Source organism: Callorhinus ursinus, unplaced genomic scaffold, assembly GCF_003265705.2.
Source record: "Callorhinus ursinus isolate GAN/ISIS: 27379988/994484 unplaced genomic scaffold, GSC_fseal_2.0 scaffold80, whole genome shotgun sequence".
NCBI classification, from domain to species: domain Eukaryota; kingdom Metazoa; phylum Chordata; class Mammalia; order Carnivora; family Otariidae; genus Callorhinus; species Callorhinus ursinus.
This window is the reverse complement of record NW_027397142.1, coordinates 3,167,722-3,183,515: the sequence shown is the minus strand read 5'-3', so window position 1 is coordinate 3,183,515 and position 15,794 is coordinate 3,167,722. Positions and strand designations below refer to the sequence as shown.

Here is a 15,794-nt window from a genome sequence, read left to right as displayed (position 1 = left end):
AGTGACACCCTCAGGTGGGGCCAAGGACAATATAGCAAAAAAATCTTCAGGTTGATTCTCCTGGGGCCCAGAAAGCAACTCAAAATCTGGAATCCTAAGTGCTCTGAGCCTTGCCAGCCCCATGTTAGAATAAACCCCCTGGAGGGGTGACCACCCTGGAGAGGACAGCCCTGATGGGCACCCCCATTCTGGCATGTCTGCTGGAAAACAGGCCCTACAGAAATCAGGTTGGCCGTGGTATCAGGAAGGGAGACTCAGGTGGGGGATGGAACAGGAAGGGGCTCAGGACAACTTTCTGAGTTGTCAACAACCCAACAACCCAACAATCCCATGACGGGATTCTCGATGTCTTGACTGGGGGGCACAGTACAGACATCTGTCAAACTCATGCCAAACCGTGTCCTGATGATTGTGCATTTCGTTGTATACAACTTATACAAGAAACCAAGTCGTAGGTTTTTATGCTTCGGAGACCTCAGTGAACTGATGGTGGTAACTGATACTAAGCTTACGGATCTCTCTGCTGTAGGCCTGTTGGTGCATAAAGCCCCACAGTGCAGAGTCCTGGCTTGAGGAATGCACAGCACTGAGGAAAAACGGTCTTTTCTGGGCTTGAGAATTCCTTGACCTCCCCTTGGCCTAGCATGGTGAACTGTCACCACGGCCACGTGGTCTCAGGCAGGTAGGTGCAGGAGACATAATCTCTTTATCGGCCCAGTGCTGGTGCAGAAGCATCCTGATCCACACCTGGATTTGTAGAAAGGAATTGTCCTGGACTTGAACAATGATACTCCCCAGTACCTGTTCCTTAGCTTTGTGTGAACTTTGGCAGATCACCTAAGCTTCTCTTGCCTCATGTGGGAAATGCCAATGGTACTCCTGTCACCATGTCGTTGTGAGGGCACTATGGGCTGAACGTGTCCCCCAGAATTCACGCTGAAGCCTGAGTCCCCAGTAGGATGGTGTTAGGAGGTGGGGTCTTTGGGAGGGGATGAGATCATGAGGGGGGAGCCCCCATGGTGGGATCAGTGCCCTGATAAGGGGATGAAGAGACCAGCTCTCTCTCTCTCCCCCTCTCTGCCGTGTGTGGGCGCAGTGAAGACTCTGTCTATGAGGTGGGTCCTCGACAGACACCGGATCGGCTGGCGCCCTGATCTCGGACTTGCAGCCCCCAGAACGGTGAGGAGCAGATGCTTGTTGTTTAAGCCCCCTGTCTACAGTGCCCTTTAGAGATGACTCAGACGCCCAGACGGTTAAATGAGGCTACAGATGAGAAAGGGCTCAGAACAGCGACCAGGACGCAACAGCGATCAATACATGATCGTTGCTGTTACGACAAAAGTCTCATCCGTGTGGAGACAGACTATAAATGTTTAGGAAGAGAGCCTCCCGCTCACATTTTTAGTTATTCGATAATGCTTTCCAGTGGAGAACTCTGGCGCAGAGGAAAGCCAGCAGGAGAAAACGTGCAGCAGGGCACGTGTCCTGGAAACAGCAAATCACCCGGACCGGCTTCTTCGGAAAGCTCTGCCCGTTATTTCTTCTCCAGCTCTCCCTCCACCCCCGGGCAAAACAAGACACCCTACCTCTTGGGGAGGGGCTCGGGAAACCTGGGCATTCGCGGACCTCCCAGAACAGCGCCTCCTGCCCCTTCCGCCAGGAGCTTGGGTCCTGGAAAGCTCTGTGCACCTGGCCACTGGGTGAGGGCTCCCACTGACGGCCTGATGCTCCCTGACGCTCCAACAGCGTCTTTGTAACCTGGCGGAACCTCAAGAAACGGGAGGTAAACTTACAGCAGAGGTCAAAGGCGACAACCACCACCACCGCCGGTCTCGCGGCAGCAGGGCCCACAGAGCCGTCCAGCCCACCGTGTGGCTCACCTTCATACAGCCAGTCGCTGAGGCCATTGTAGATCACGCCCTCCTTTCCAGTCGAGACCACACGGATGGCCTGCTTCCCGACGTGCGCACAGTAGTAGATGTTGTTTTCGAAGATAAATATCTAATTGGGAGGAGAGAAAACACAGTGTTAATGCAGGACGTGGTTCTAAATAGGGTGCTCTTAAGAAATCTGAAGTCGGTGGTGTGGTTTGCTTTGGCCTGCTGCATTTCTCCGATAGAACAAAGCCAGTGTCGGGGTCATCTGGGGCTCACCCACGTAGCCCTACGGCTCCCCCCATCCCTACTTCACACAGTTTGCCCCAGGACGGGACAACGTGTGGTCTCATACTTTAGGCACTTCCACTCAAACCGCAATGACTGTTTTCCATTACTGTACTGTTCTAGCAATTCCGATAGGGGGGCGGAAACACTGGGAACCTGGCATTTATTCACTCAATGGTCATTATGATTACTTAGTGGCACCTCCTCTGAGGCGCTGTGATTAATGGGGTGGGACATATAATGTGCTTTTGTTCTCCTTACAATCCGGGAAAGAAGACAAACTTTACCAGGAAAATGTTCTGATCGGGGCAGGGGGAGCTCCGGGAAGACATAACAGGATTCCCTAATTTAGGTCAAAGGAGGCGCTGAGAACATGACGGGAAAATTTTTTATTGTGGAAAAATATACACGACACAAAATTTGCCACCATAACCATGGTTAAGTGTATAATTTGGTGGCATTGCTCACATTCACACTATGTGCCACGATCGTGGTTGCTATCTCCAGAACTTTCCTGTCGTCCCCAGCTGAGACTCTGTCCCCACGAAACACTGACGCTCACCCCTCCCCAGCCCCTGGCGCCCCCCCACCCCTCCCATCAGCCTCCACGAATCTGGTGACTCGGAGCATCTCGTGTAAATGGAATCACACGGTGTCTGTCCTTCTGCGACTTTATTTCACTCAGCATAAAGTCCTCAAGGGTCACCTGTGCTGCGCCAGGGGACGGGGTTTCGAGAAAGTGCTGTTCATGCTGCAGCCCCGTGAAGAGCAGGATGGAGGCGGGCTGAGAACCTCGCCGCACGGAGGAAACCGAATGGGAGGAGAGCCGAGCCGAGGGGGGCGCGGGGTGTCGGCGGAGGTGGACAGGGGCTCCGTGCGGGCTGTCCTATCGGGGGCAAGGTGGCAGGGGGAGCCAGGGGCCGGCAGGACTGGCTCCTCGTGTGGAACCCCGCCGGCAGCAGGGAGCAGTATGGCTAGATGTGAGTCTTCTGGTGATGAGAAGGCGGCGGGGCCACACGGGGTCCGTGTGCCTGGCCCCGTCATCCGAGGGTGCTCATGAGGGGGCGGTAGAGACACCAGCCAGGGGACAGCTGTGAGGGTCTGTTGACCATGCTCAGTGAACCCAGGTCTGGGTGACGGGCCGACGCGAGGCAAAGCCGTTCCTGAGCCGCTGGGTGGTGGTGACCCATTCGTGGAGGGAGAGGACAGTCTCGGTCAGTGGCTCTTGAATTTTGGTGCCCACTAGAATGACCCGGGGAGCTCTTAAAAATCCCACTGTCCGGTTCATCAGCCCAGCCCAGTGATCAGTATCGAGGGGTGAGAGCCAGGAATCAGAATGTTAAAGAAAAATCCCACGTGATTCCAACGTGCAGCCAAATTTAGAAACCCATGGCCCAGGAGAAACCTAATGTCTCCTGAAGCTCTGCAAGTAAAAACGAGCCAACAGAATGTCCGCGCTCTCTGAGGTACTGATCTGTTGTGCCCCGAGTTTTTGCATCTGCACCCCTGCCTTCCGTGCCCATGGGGCCATGTCCACGGAAACTTGAGCCGCGTGGGCCAGGCACAGGACTCAAACCAGGTGTTCTTCTTTTAAAGAGACTAAAAAACATGCTGTCAGTGTCATTTAAGAGACCACAAAGGGAGGGGTATTTTGCACCGCACAGGAAGGGGTGGAAATACTAACTTTTTTTTTTTTTTTTTACTGAAAACGCACAAAAGATGGTTTCCCCAGGTGGCTCTCACCGACGGCAGATCTGAAAGCACAAGCATCAGTTTTCTGCTCAGGGCGCCTGGCGCTTCAAGGATTCCCTTCGACCAGAAGGGAGCTGGAAAACTTCCAGACACAAGTATACATCCTAATTTAACTTCAGTAGCTGTTCTCGTAAGTTTGCCTAAGGGAAAGATGTTATCACTAAATTTTAACTTCTTTTATGTATTCTAAGCCTATAATAAATTTTTGAATCAAGTCAGACTGCAGCCAATTAATATTTTGAGTGAATAAAATGTGCTGTGATAGATATTAAATCTTTTATCACCTTGGTTTTATTTTTAATGGAAGGAAAATGAAAAGAAACACGTTGTAGGGGAGAGCGCGTTTTGCTTGGGAGGCGTTTTCCGTTTTCCTCCAGACGTGCAGGTGGAGCTCCCGGGGTCGGAGACCAGGGCCACGCGGCTCTGTGCCTGAAGACTGGCGCCGGCAGGGGCAGGGCAGGCACAGGGGCGGGTGAGCGGCGGAGTCCGCCACTCCCCAGCCCTGCTCAGCGCGCAGCTCATCGCCACGGTTCCCGGCGCCCTGGGAGTGTCTCCATGCCTTCCCTGTGTGCAGCGCCCCAGTCCTTGTGTCACCCTCCCCCCCAGGTGCGGAGGCATTAGCTCCCCTCCTGCAGGGGGCTTCTCCCTTCGCCTGCTGGGGCTGATGCCCCCGGTGCCACCCACAGGGAGCAGGTGTCCCTGCTTCCCGTCATTCCCTCCCCTGATTCATCTCACACACCATAGTCCTGATTCTCTTTCCTAAAGCACCATCTTTATCATGTCATTCTGTTCCTTGAAACCTGAAGTGGCTTCTTCCTGGTAACTGTGGGACTGAGCTTAAACGTCTGGTCCAGGGTTCAAGGTCCTCCAGGACTCCAGGCCCCAGGCCTGCCTGTCTCCCTCGCTCCCCTCCCCTGCAGGAGTTGTGGCGGTCGGTCCGACGACACACGGGGACACAAGGGGGAGCGGCAGTTCTCAGAGGCTCACATTTGCAAACGGGGGTCCAGACCGTACCAGCTCAGTCTGCTCCAGGCCACACGAGAGGGTCCACGCCACAGGCCGTGGGAGCACGGAGGGTGCGCTACGTGACCTGGGCTCAGATTCTTCACCTGTCATAGAGATAGCAGCAGAAGCTGACCCTGGGCGGATGTGATGCGCAAGCTGACAAATCGGAAACACTTAGAGCGGCACCCAGCACAGAGGAGGGGCTCGACACAGTGTCTGCTTTCACTGTCACGGTCCTCACTACAAAAACCCACTCCGTCAGGAGGGATCAAGAGAGGCTTCGTGGGGGAGGTGACATCTGAGCTAGACCAGCTTCTAATTTTGATCAAGTCCAATTCACCGATTTTTTTTCTTTTTTCTCTTGTGCTTTTTGTGTCACATCTAAGAATGGCCAAGTCCAAGGTCATGAACATTTACCCCCATGACTTCTCCTAAGATTTGTATAGTTTTAGCTCTTACATTTGGGCCTTTGATCCATTTTGGGTTATTTTTTTGCATATGTTGGCCAGGCATTCTTCAGATAACTTTATAAACATTCATTTAGTTTTTATGATAATGCTTTGGTTAGGGACTAGCCTTGTTTGGAGGATGAAGACATGAGCGTAGGGAGGCTAAGTAACTTGACCAACAGCTCGTTGGTCACTGGTGCAGCAGGGGTTCAAACCAGGTGGCGTGAGGACACAAAACGCTGTACCCGAGGTCGCCGCGGAGTCAGGAACTCGGGAACTCAGGCGGGTCTGTGCCATGGCATGCCGCCTCTCTATAGCGATGTGTTAAAAAAACAGACAGTGTGATTTCTAAACAGCAATGAACCAGAGACTGTGGACACCTGTCTGAGCCACACTGACGCCTCACCTTCCCTCTGGCCACTTCTTTCTCATGCAGAAGAACACGAACGCCCGGGGCAGATGTCACAGCGCCACTGTCATCAGGATCTTCCCGGCGGACATGGCAGCCATCACCTGCTGCCCCCGTACCCGGCTTTATTCAGGTGAGCCTGGGTCTGGTGCTGCATGACCGCTGGACTGCGCTGGGCCCGAGCCCCTGCTAGGTCCCAGATCCTATCAGCCGAGGTTCTAGAATCTGTTCCAGTCAGGGGGCTGCCCACCTCTATCTCAGGATGGCTGCATCTCTGCAGATTCTGCACCTGACAGTTGCCCCGGGGCCCGAGGCCACTCGAGTGTAGTCATTGGAAAGGCTGCTGAGCCAACAAAGCCCGCCATCACCACTGCGGCCCTGCGATCCCAGGCACGGAGCTCGGCCCTTGATTCTTTCTTCCAGAAAGCTTTAAAAAATATACACTCAGCTTCCCCCAAAGTAATCAGATTGTTCTGCACTCCTCCCGCGTGGTCTCCGAGCACAAGTACCTGTTGGGGACAGAAGACAGTCCCCACATCCTGCACCCCTTCGATCCTGATGCCCCTTCCGGAAGCTCTGCCTGGGGGCTTCCAGGTGTTCCCTCCTCCATACACCTTCTCTCTCCTCCTCATCTGAGACTGTTTCCCCTGCTGCCTGCCCGAGGCCCAGTCCTCCTGGGAGGCTGTGCTGGGCTCCATCCTCCCAGGAGTTCTCGCGTCCGCCGAGCCCCCTGTGCCTGCCCCTCCTCACTGACACGCACGTGGCTGCATGTGGAGAAGGAGGGAGCACGAAGATCCAGGCAGAGAACACGAGGGAGTTTAGAAGTGGGAGCTTCTCCTTTACTTTCTGAGGGCCTGACGTGTGGCTCCAGCGTGCACCCCTCTGGAGTTTGCTGGCACCTTCTGATGGTCTGATCCGTTTCGCCTCCGCTGCCTCCCAGAGCTCCCTCCCCATCGGCACCTGCACGTCCTTCCCCACAGTCCTTGCAGATTCCAGCCGGGTGGGGCTGCGTCTCTGGCTCCTTGTCCCCTCCCCCCCAATCCTTAATAGGGCTATGTGTGCATGGCAGTGCTCTGTAAGGACATGTGTGAGTTTTCAAACAACTAGTTGGCAGACGGTCTCCTACAAATTTGCTTTCACTGTACCTTGACTCACCGAGTCCAATCCCTTCCCTCATTTCTGGGCATTTTAGTTCTTTGTGCTATCCTTGGAGTAGAAGGTGGGAGCCACAGATACAGCAATTTCAGCACAACCCTCACCCTGATCCGCACCCTGGTTTTAAATAGAGATGTCAGGAAGTACAAACCAAATGGGATTGGAAATATATATTTCCCTATTTCTTACAAAACACTTGACATTTTTATTAGTCTGATTTTTTAATAAGCACTTTTGACTAAATATGGTTCAGACACTCATGGTTACAGTAAATTCTGTGAAAGTTCAATTAATTGGAATTCTCTGGAGGAACGTGACCTTTCAGTTCAACAGATTTTCTGGATGAATTCTTGAATTAAAGATCTTTTCAGTTTCAGTCTTTACTAGGGAAATATTTCCATGTTTTTCTGCTTTCCTGATTTACTAAATAGAATGAGGTATATGGCATGGAATTATTACTAAGAACCTTGTGTTGCCTAAGATCATCTACACAAATATATACTTTTCATTGCCTAGAACTGTTGTTGTTGTACATGAGTGGATTGGGTTGAATCTCTATCCATCCTTCTTGATGCTGTGTGTGTTGGTAGATCTCTCTTCCATGTAAGTAGTATACCCCAATATTTAGTATATGAATTAGCTGGGTTTTGACTAATTGAGGCTTTGACTTCTTTGGAATCTGAAAAACTAATGAAACTTCAGCTAACTCGGTAGAAATCAACATTTGTCTGTGTGAGTGTGGGTATTAAGTGCTAATTGATACCCTCAGTATTTCTAAAATGGATTCAGAGCAGGTGACAATAAAATGCATATCCGCACGTGCACAGGGTGGTTACCACAAAGCTCACGGTGACATACACAGCTAAAGAGGGAGCTAATTTTCTCAGGAAGCAAGGATGGGATAATTACTATAATCGGGTGCAACTTAGCTTTTCGTTCTGGAAAATCCAGGCCAACAGGGAAGCGTACTGAACAGCTCCGTGCTTGGCAACATGGGTCAGGGAAGAATGATGAGGTGGAAGGAACACGGGACTCAAAGTAGAAACCTCAATTCTAGTTGAGACCACTAGCTGGCCAGCTTCCCGTGGGTCGCTCGCTGAACCTCACCTCCTTCACTATAAAATGTGAGGTCGTACTGGATCTCTAGGATTTTCTCTAGCTTCTACATCATTCAACCCCAAAGCCTCATGAATATTCAGATCAGGAAAAGGTATTTCAACGTTCATAGTGAACCCAGTGTGTTAGCACTGAAGGGGAACATGGATTCTCCATACGGCAGCTGAAAAACCTCAATGGTCATATTATCCCAGGTCCCTTTCACTGGCCCTGTAGACTGACTTTCCTAACCCTGAGAAGCCATCCTGAGAGCAGTGATTATGTACTAGTTGATTTTCCTCTTCCTTTCACTTCTTATCTTGAGTTACCCCATTTCCTGAGCAAGCGCAATTTTGCTAATGGACACGGGAGTGACCAGCACTTACCACGGGCTCAGCAGTAATCATAAGGAAGTTATGCATTCCTAAAGCAAACCGATGGTCTTTGCCGCAGGCCATCCCAGTTCCACGGGACATACTACCCATGGTTAACCCACATCACTGGAACTACATACAAATAAAACATGTCACCAGAACATGGACATTGTGTCTCTAAGTCTTGAAGCCTGGTCAACATATCTTTTAGGAGTCTCTGCTGAAGAAGCAAAATGCGGACGGCAGTGGCCAGCATGTCCCTGGGAGGCTGGCTCTGGTCAGGTTCATGTTCCAAGATGGCTTTAATTTCTAGATGTACAATAAATGCCCCCTTTGGTCCCTCGAATGGCCTCCTCAACAGGTCCCATAGCAGCAAGTTGAAATGACCAACTGTGACTAATGTATTGAAAAATCCTGTTGTGGGGGCCATTTGGAACTTGATGGTCGGTCCGGTCGGCATGGACGTTGACTTGGGGCTAACTTTGTTTCTGTTGTCTTGGACACTGGCATGGAAAGATGGGGACTCCACAGGCAGGCGACACTATTTTTGATCCCTGCATCTGGATGAGGGGAGCTGTATATCCTGGGTAGAAGCCGGAGCTGTGACTTATCCAGGTGCATGGCTTCCATCACCAGGCACGTCCCTGTGGGGTCTGGAAGCTATGCCCACCGCTCCAGAGGGCCACAGGGCCGGGCAGATCCCACACCTACCTCTGGGCTCCTGTCTACTGGGGGAGCCGGTGGCCGCTTTATGGCTGTGGGGGCACTGCTTCCCGCGATCCCGCAGGAGAGACACACCTACCACTCTGCAGGCCAACAGTTCCTGTCTATAGTCTTCCCAGCCAAGCTGATGGCAAGCATGTCTTTTGTGGACTTTCAAGTCAGAATGCTTGCTTGATCGATACAAGACCGCCACAGGGGGCTTGGAGCAGCCCTCAGACTCCCAGGGCATATGTAGTTCCTGTTGGAGAGAGACCGATGACAGCGGGAACTCCCGAGTCTTCCCGGAGTGAAATGACTAGGGAGTAGTTACGAGGGACATTCACCAACACCAAAGGAGGACACAGTGAAATAGCGCTGGGTTTCTTTGGAAAGCAAACTGGCTGGCTGAGATCATGCAATCAGCCTGTCTACGAGGACAGCAAAACCCACCAACCTCGGGCCACATGAATTCACCATTATTACAGCATATGTAGAAAAAAGGAAAGATGTCATAATCCTACAGACCACGAGTATACACATATATGACTATTAAAAGAGACTTTCTTGTATTTTATTCCCTCTCAGATGTGTGTGTGTGTGTGTGTGTCTGTGTGTGAGTGTGTGTGTGTTGGTGGGTGGGTATAAAATCTAGTTTTTAATAAAACGAAGGACTTACAACATATATGATTCTGCATACAAATTTAAGATTTATATCAAAGATGCTTTTCCACGTCATGAAGCATCTCATCCACGCCTTTTAGGAGATGTTAATTACATTCCCATTTTATTTTAAAGATTTTATTTATTTATTTGACAGAGAGAGAGACACAGTGAGAGAAGGAACACAAGCAGGGGGAGTGGGAGAGGGAGAAGCAGGCTTCCCTCTGAGCAGGGAGCCCGATGCGGGGCTCGATCCCAGGACCCTGGGATCATAACCTGAGCCAAAGGCAGACACTTAATGACTGAGCCACCCAGGATCCTCAATTAGGTTCCTATTTTTGACACAATTTTGTTTTTATTATAATAAAAATGCTATTGCTGCATCTTTGTACAAAAATCTCTGCCTGGGTCTCTGATATCGCCCTAGAATAAGTTCCTACAAGTGGAAAGCATGAACCACATTCACTGTGCAATTAAGAGAATGGGTAAAGGACATGAGCAAGTATATCAAAGACCCACACAAAGTCCTAGAAGATACGGAAGCGTTTGTATTCACGGATAAAAAGGAATCTTATTACATAGGGCCTCGTTTGTTTATCAAATTGTCAAAGACCAAACCAAAATGATACCCAACATTGCTAAGAATGCAGTGTGCTCTTCTAATGGGAGCAGAGACTGATATGATAGAACATTTATGAAAAGCAGCCAGCAAAGCTCATCAAAAGAGACTTTTTTGTGTGTAGATTATGTGAGGAAGGCTGCTGGAGACAAAGTGCAACTGGCCCTTCAAGACCCCTTGTGCAAAGACTGTGGGAAGCCGTGACCTCTGAACTAAAGGGTAATAACACACACGTGCACACAGGTGCACGCGCATGCTCATGTGCGGTCCCTGTGTCTCCCCGCAAGCCGGGAGAGCTGTTCTCCCACCACTAAGAGCTCAAGGTCAGGAACTGACCTGTAGACTGATCTGTAGATTAAATAAATTCTTTACTTGCTCTGTTTTGCTCTCCTCTGACTTGAATTTTGGCCTTTCCTCTGCTCAGTTGGGCAAGGAAGTGACCCTCTATTATCCTAGTTTAGAACCCCATCTGGAGAACGGACGGGTGGAGGGGATGCCAAGGCTGTTGATCAACGAGAGGCTTTAAGATTCTTGATGATGCTTATCCAGTTTGGGGATGCCCTCATCCAGCTGACAAACACCCATCGAGCTGCTTCGATTCACCAGGCTAGCACTAAGCACGTGCTGTGCGGGACCCCATCGGATCTGGGCAGTGACTACAACTCTGTTTACCTGGGCAAACATTTGATATTTCCCAGTACATCCATCAGCCTGGAGTTCAGAGCACTTGGTTCTTACACTGGTTCTCATCCAGACAGGTACAGGGCATGACAAAAATCGCCTAACTGGCTCAAAACACAGAGAACCACACCAGCCACACCAGTAGGAGATAATTTGCAGGAGGAAACCCTGAAGGTCCTAAAGCACATTTAAAGGTAATGCATGATTAGCCGAACACGTCATCAGCCCACCTGATTCTCACTACAGACGGCACCACCCCGCTAACAGGGTCCTTGCAGCCGCTCACACACTGTCCTGCAAAACTCAGGGTCCCACATCATAGCGCATGTCCACTTCAGCAAATTAATACAGGCTTTAATTCCACAGGGCAGAGCTCAGTGCCAGGAAAGGAAGAGTCTTATAGAGAACCTAAAACTACCTTTCTTACCAGAAAGGACTTGCACTTTTTCATCCTTTCAAAATGCCAACCCAAACCAAGAGGAAACACCAGGAATTCTGCACTGATGACCTGCCCAGCAAGCAGCCTTCAAACTCGAGGAAAAGCTTCCTTTTCAAAGTCACCCACCCAGAAAAATCTCTCCGCATCCTCTCACCCACTGGACACACGTTTTTAACCTGGAGAGTTCAGATGTGTTATTTTTTTGAAGCTGAGGAAGAGGTCTCAAAGTAAAATTATGTTCCTGTGCATTAATTTGACCCCTCAGGTTTAGTGTCCACTGTGACGCTACTGACCTCCACACCAGAGCTAAAGAGTTTCACAGCCCACTAAGTGCGTGCGATGCTCCTTCCAGCTCCAGGAAGGCGGAGCGGCGGCCGGTTCGGGGGCAGCAACCAGCACTGTGCCTGCAGGAATCGGTGTGCAAGCGCCGAGTACACCCCCTCGTGGCCGTGGGTCTCTGAGGCTCCAGGGCTGCCCAGGACGGCCTGGTTGGGTTCCTGAAATTCCCCCCACTGGGAAGGGCTGGTGGGAGGGAGCGCCCGACGCGGCCCGGGTGGTGGGGTCCTCCGAGGATGGCGTGGGAGTGGGGATGGGGAGGGTGAGCAGAAGCCGGCCAGGGGGAGACGGGACAGCCGTGGAGGGGGCAGAGGCACGTGGAGGCACCCGGTGCTGAATGCAGGACGCCGCAGGGGGCGGATCAAGGCAGACAGTGTGGAGGGCGTCGGGGAGAGGAGGCAGGGAGAGCTGAGGCAGCTCCTGCCGTCCACGATAACGCCTTTGTGCTTTCTTCTAAGGACAGGGGGCCTGGAGGGCTCCGGTGGGCACTGTGGTTGTCAGCTGCCCTAAATGAGGGCGTGTGCGCACCGCACGCTCCATGGCCACCCCGCCGCTATGTGGGAGCAGGGGGCGACGAGTGGACAAGGGAGCCCGGTGGGGCAGTCCCGCCGAGGGACGACTGTGGCGTGGGCTGGGCGCTGGCCATGGGGACACTGCCATGCGGGCAAGTTCCCAGGTGTGATGCTGCCCCGACACCGGTTAGAGGAGAGGCAGTGGGAGGGTCTCTCCACATGCAAGTGGGTGGACGCTGGTGCCCACTGGGGGTCCCTGGAGCGGGTCAGGTAGGAAGCCATGATCTCACCTGAGGTACGGGCAGACGTGACCACTCGCCTTGGTCTAGAGCGGGTCACGTCGCAGGCTGTGGGTGAGATGAGTAGCACTTACCCTTACGGCGAAAACAGCCTGCTGGCCCTGAACGACCTCGGGATCCTGCTCTTCCTTCCTCTTCCATCTTTAGTGGCACCACAGCCCACGCCTTGAACCCTGTGCAGGCCACGGCAGCCCCTGGACTGGGCCATGCGGGCCACGGCGCTCCAGGGGGTTGGTGTTCCCTTAGCCCCTCAACCCACTGGCTCCCGGGAACCATCACGACATAACGCATCATGGGTGTCAGCGCTAACTGCTGAGCAAGTTGTCTTCCTTTAAAGGATTCAGCCTGGGAGGGACACTTAAAAGCCTCACAAAGGACCTTTAACAGGCTTTCAGGCCACGTGGCAAACTGCTGGAGAGAGGGCCTCCAACCCTTCTCCAAGGCAGACTGCTTCCTTTGCACCAGATGACAGCGATCATCGGTGGACTGTAATCTCTAGCATGGCTGCACCAGCCCTGCGGCAGATGCCTATCAACCGACAGAAAGACAACTGTATTTACAGCATCACCCTTAGGAGGGTCTTTGCTTCTGTTTCACGGCTTGATGTTTTGGCTATAACCACTTGCTGGCGATCTCCACTTTCCCTCGGCCTCGTCTGAAGCTAGCCCTCCCTATTCCAGTGGCCCTGGAGCTGTCTGTGAGGGCCACTTTCTGCCCTGCCACCACCACGGGCATGTGGTCCAGGCTGGGGTGCTCCAAGGACCCGCCCCCAGCCACGTGATCCTCCTGGTAGGCACGTGGCACACACTTATCAGCCAAAGCTCTCACTCAGCACTTCCCTGAGGGAGTTTTAAGGCCGATGGCTTCTTACCTCTGGGTCCTGGGGTATAAGGGTACAGACCCAGAGGGCTCACGGGGTTATTTGTATTCCTGACCCCACAGACAGTGTCAGGTCTATTTTTAGTGGGAGAGAGTAAAATAAGCCCCCAAAAGAAGTAGACCTGGGGAGAGATGCAGGAGGAAAAAGGAAAGCAAGAAAGCAAGATAGGTTGAGGGAGAGACAGGTGCACACCTGAGGATTTGCTCCAGCACCTGGATACAGCTATGCCTGATGCCAATCCTGCCTGTCCCTGGTATGTGAGAGACTTTCTTTTTTGCTTATTCTACTTTAACTTGGAATGCTGTCCTTTGTAACTGAAAAATCCTGGGAACATACACACTTCTTTTGCTACAGATACTCTGTTTTCCATGGTCTGCCCCTCTCCCTCCTCTGCAAAGCTCTTCCTTGTACAGATATTGTGGATAATAACAAGTCTTTGTCCTCCAGGAGCTCCTCGTCTGGTCCAAGGCACATTCTCATCCATGCTTAGAAAGCATTTGATATACACAAAATTATGGCAGACAATGAACACCAGCTCGTGTCCTGCATGCAACCATCAGCGTTCTGGATTTGGGAGGACGTCTCATCCCTACGTTGTCCAAGGAATCGGTTTGAGGGTTTGATTTTTTCTGGCTCACTGAAGGCGGCGTCTGCTGCAATGCAGAGATTTATAAACCTCAGAGGCTCGTCGTTGTAGAGACGAGGGTAAATCAACAGAAGCAATGGTAAGAAGGTGCATGATCTGGTGGGTAAAGCGCTGATGTTGCCATCAAAGGCCACTTTTGAAGAAGCCTGAAGCAGCCCAAGCAAATTGTAAGCCGCCACAATGGACTCCTGGAGTGTCCTTCTCTTGCTCCTTTCAACCTCCAGAAATCTTGGCTTAGCTTGAGTCCGAATGCCCTGAAACAGTCTCCTTCCCCTCCTTCCACGGCATGGTGTGTCCGGGCAGAGAGCCGATGGCTGTACCACTACTCTCTGAAGCGTGCCTGCGGTGCCCACTCCTTCCTCCCCCGTACTGAACTCTCCTTCTACGGCGAATCCCCAGAAAACGTAATCTCCAAGAACGTGGAGACCTAACCTGTGTCTCTTTTCATGCCCATGTCAGAACCCTGCAGACAGTTTGGTGCTAAATATTTGTTGATTAGCGGAATCGTGCCAAACATTCCAAAAGTAGTAACGACTATTTGTTGAGGGCTCACTGTGGTGCGAAGCATTGACAGATGCTTTGTATGTATTTATTTTTATTTCTTACTCATATAGTACTTACTGTTAGCCAGACATTGTTCTGCACTTTTAAATATTAATTTTCTTAATCCTCTGAGACAGGTATGAGTAAGGATTATTTTTCCCCCTTTTTTTTAGGGAGAGGGAAAGTAGGACTCAGAAAGGTCACACCTGCCCAAGATGGTGCACCATGTGAGTTGAAGAGCCAGGACTCTTCCAGTCCATTATCTGTGGCCTCTCCTTATCCAGACACCTTGGAAAGGCCCAGAAAGTTTAAACTTTGGCCAAGGTCACACTGCCAGTAAATGGCAGAATTAGAAAACCTCATTTTTTGATCCATTATGCCCGTGATTCCCCGAGGATGGCGGGGCCAGCGGCATCCACAATGCCTGGGAACACATTTGAAATGCTAAGTCTCAGGCCCTGCCCCAGACCTGGTGGTCTTAGCCAGCCCTCCAGTGAAAGTGATGCACACAGAAATGTGGGAACCCCTGCGTTAGGCCTTGCTGCCTTTCCCAGACCAACACAATCAACAATTCGGAGCAACCTTCCCGGTAAGAATGACTGGACCACTGGGTCTTTACAGAAGCGGGTCTGAAGGAAAACACAAATATTGTGAACTGAAAACTCTCTACAAGCATTGAGTTCACTGAGTGGTAGCGAATAGTGTCTCTGGTCCTCTATCCCCTCATCAACCTTTTTATACTGCACTTCACATGAAGCCTCCTTGGTTGCCAACAGTACTCTTCTGCTCCAAAGAAGTGAATGTCCCAGTATCTTACTATGGTGATGGAAAAATTCACCTATTTTCCCTCCCGGTAAGTTTCTGGGCCTTTTTGCATGCAGTCCAAACATGAATGACCTCTGGCCGCCAGCACATAACCTCTGGAGCTGCTCCCCACGAACCTTCTTCCGAGCTCGAGCTCACTGGCTGGAAAACCTGAGCTTACCAGGTGTCTGCAGAGGAGTGGTGTGTGGAGTGAGATTATGTCAAAGCCACAAACGCCCTCCCCACATAGGCCGGCTCATCCCATTCACCCG

At 51.6% G+C, this 15,794-nt stretch overlaps 1 protein-coding gene across 5 annotated transcripts in view; it reads right to left on the bottom strand.

Annotated features, from left to right (window-relative positions):
- DPP6 (dipeptidyl peptidase like 6) overlaps positions 1-15,794 on the bottom strand; it is a 949,209-nt gene that overhangs the window by 126,588 nt on the left and 806,827 nt on the right. For all 5 annotated transcript variants that reach the window (XM_073887499.1, XM_073887496.1, XM_025862147.2 and 2 more), the window contains exon 8: positions 1,881-2,001. In XM_073887499.1, the coding sequence (XP_073743600.1) occupies positions 1,881-2,001 (121 nt within the window). The remainder of the gene's footprint in view (positions 1-1,880; positions 2,002-15,794) is intronic.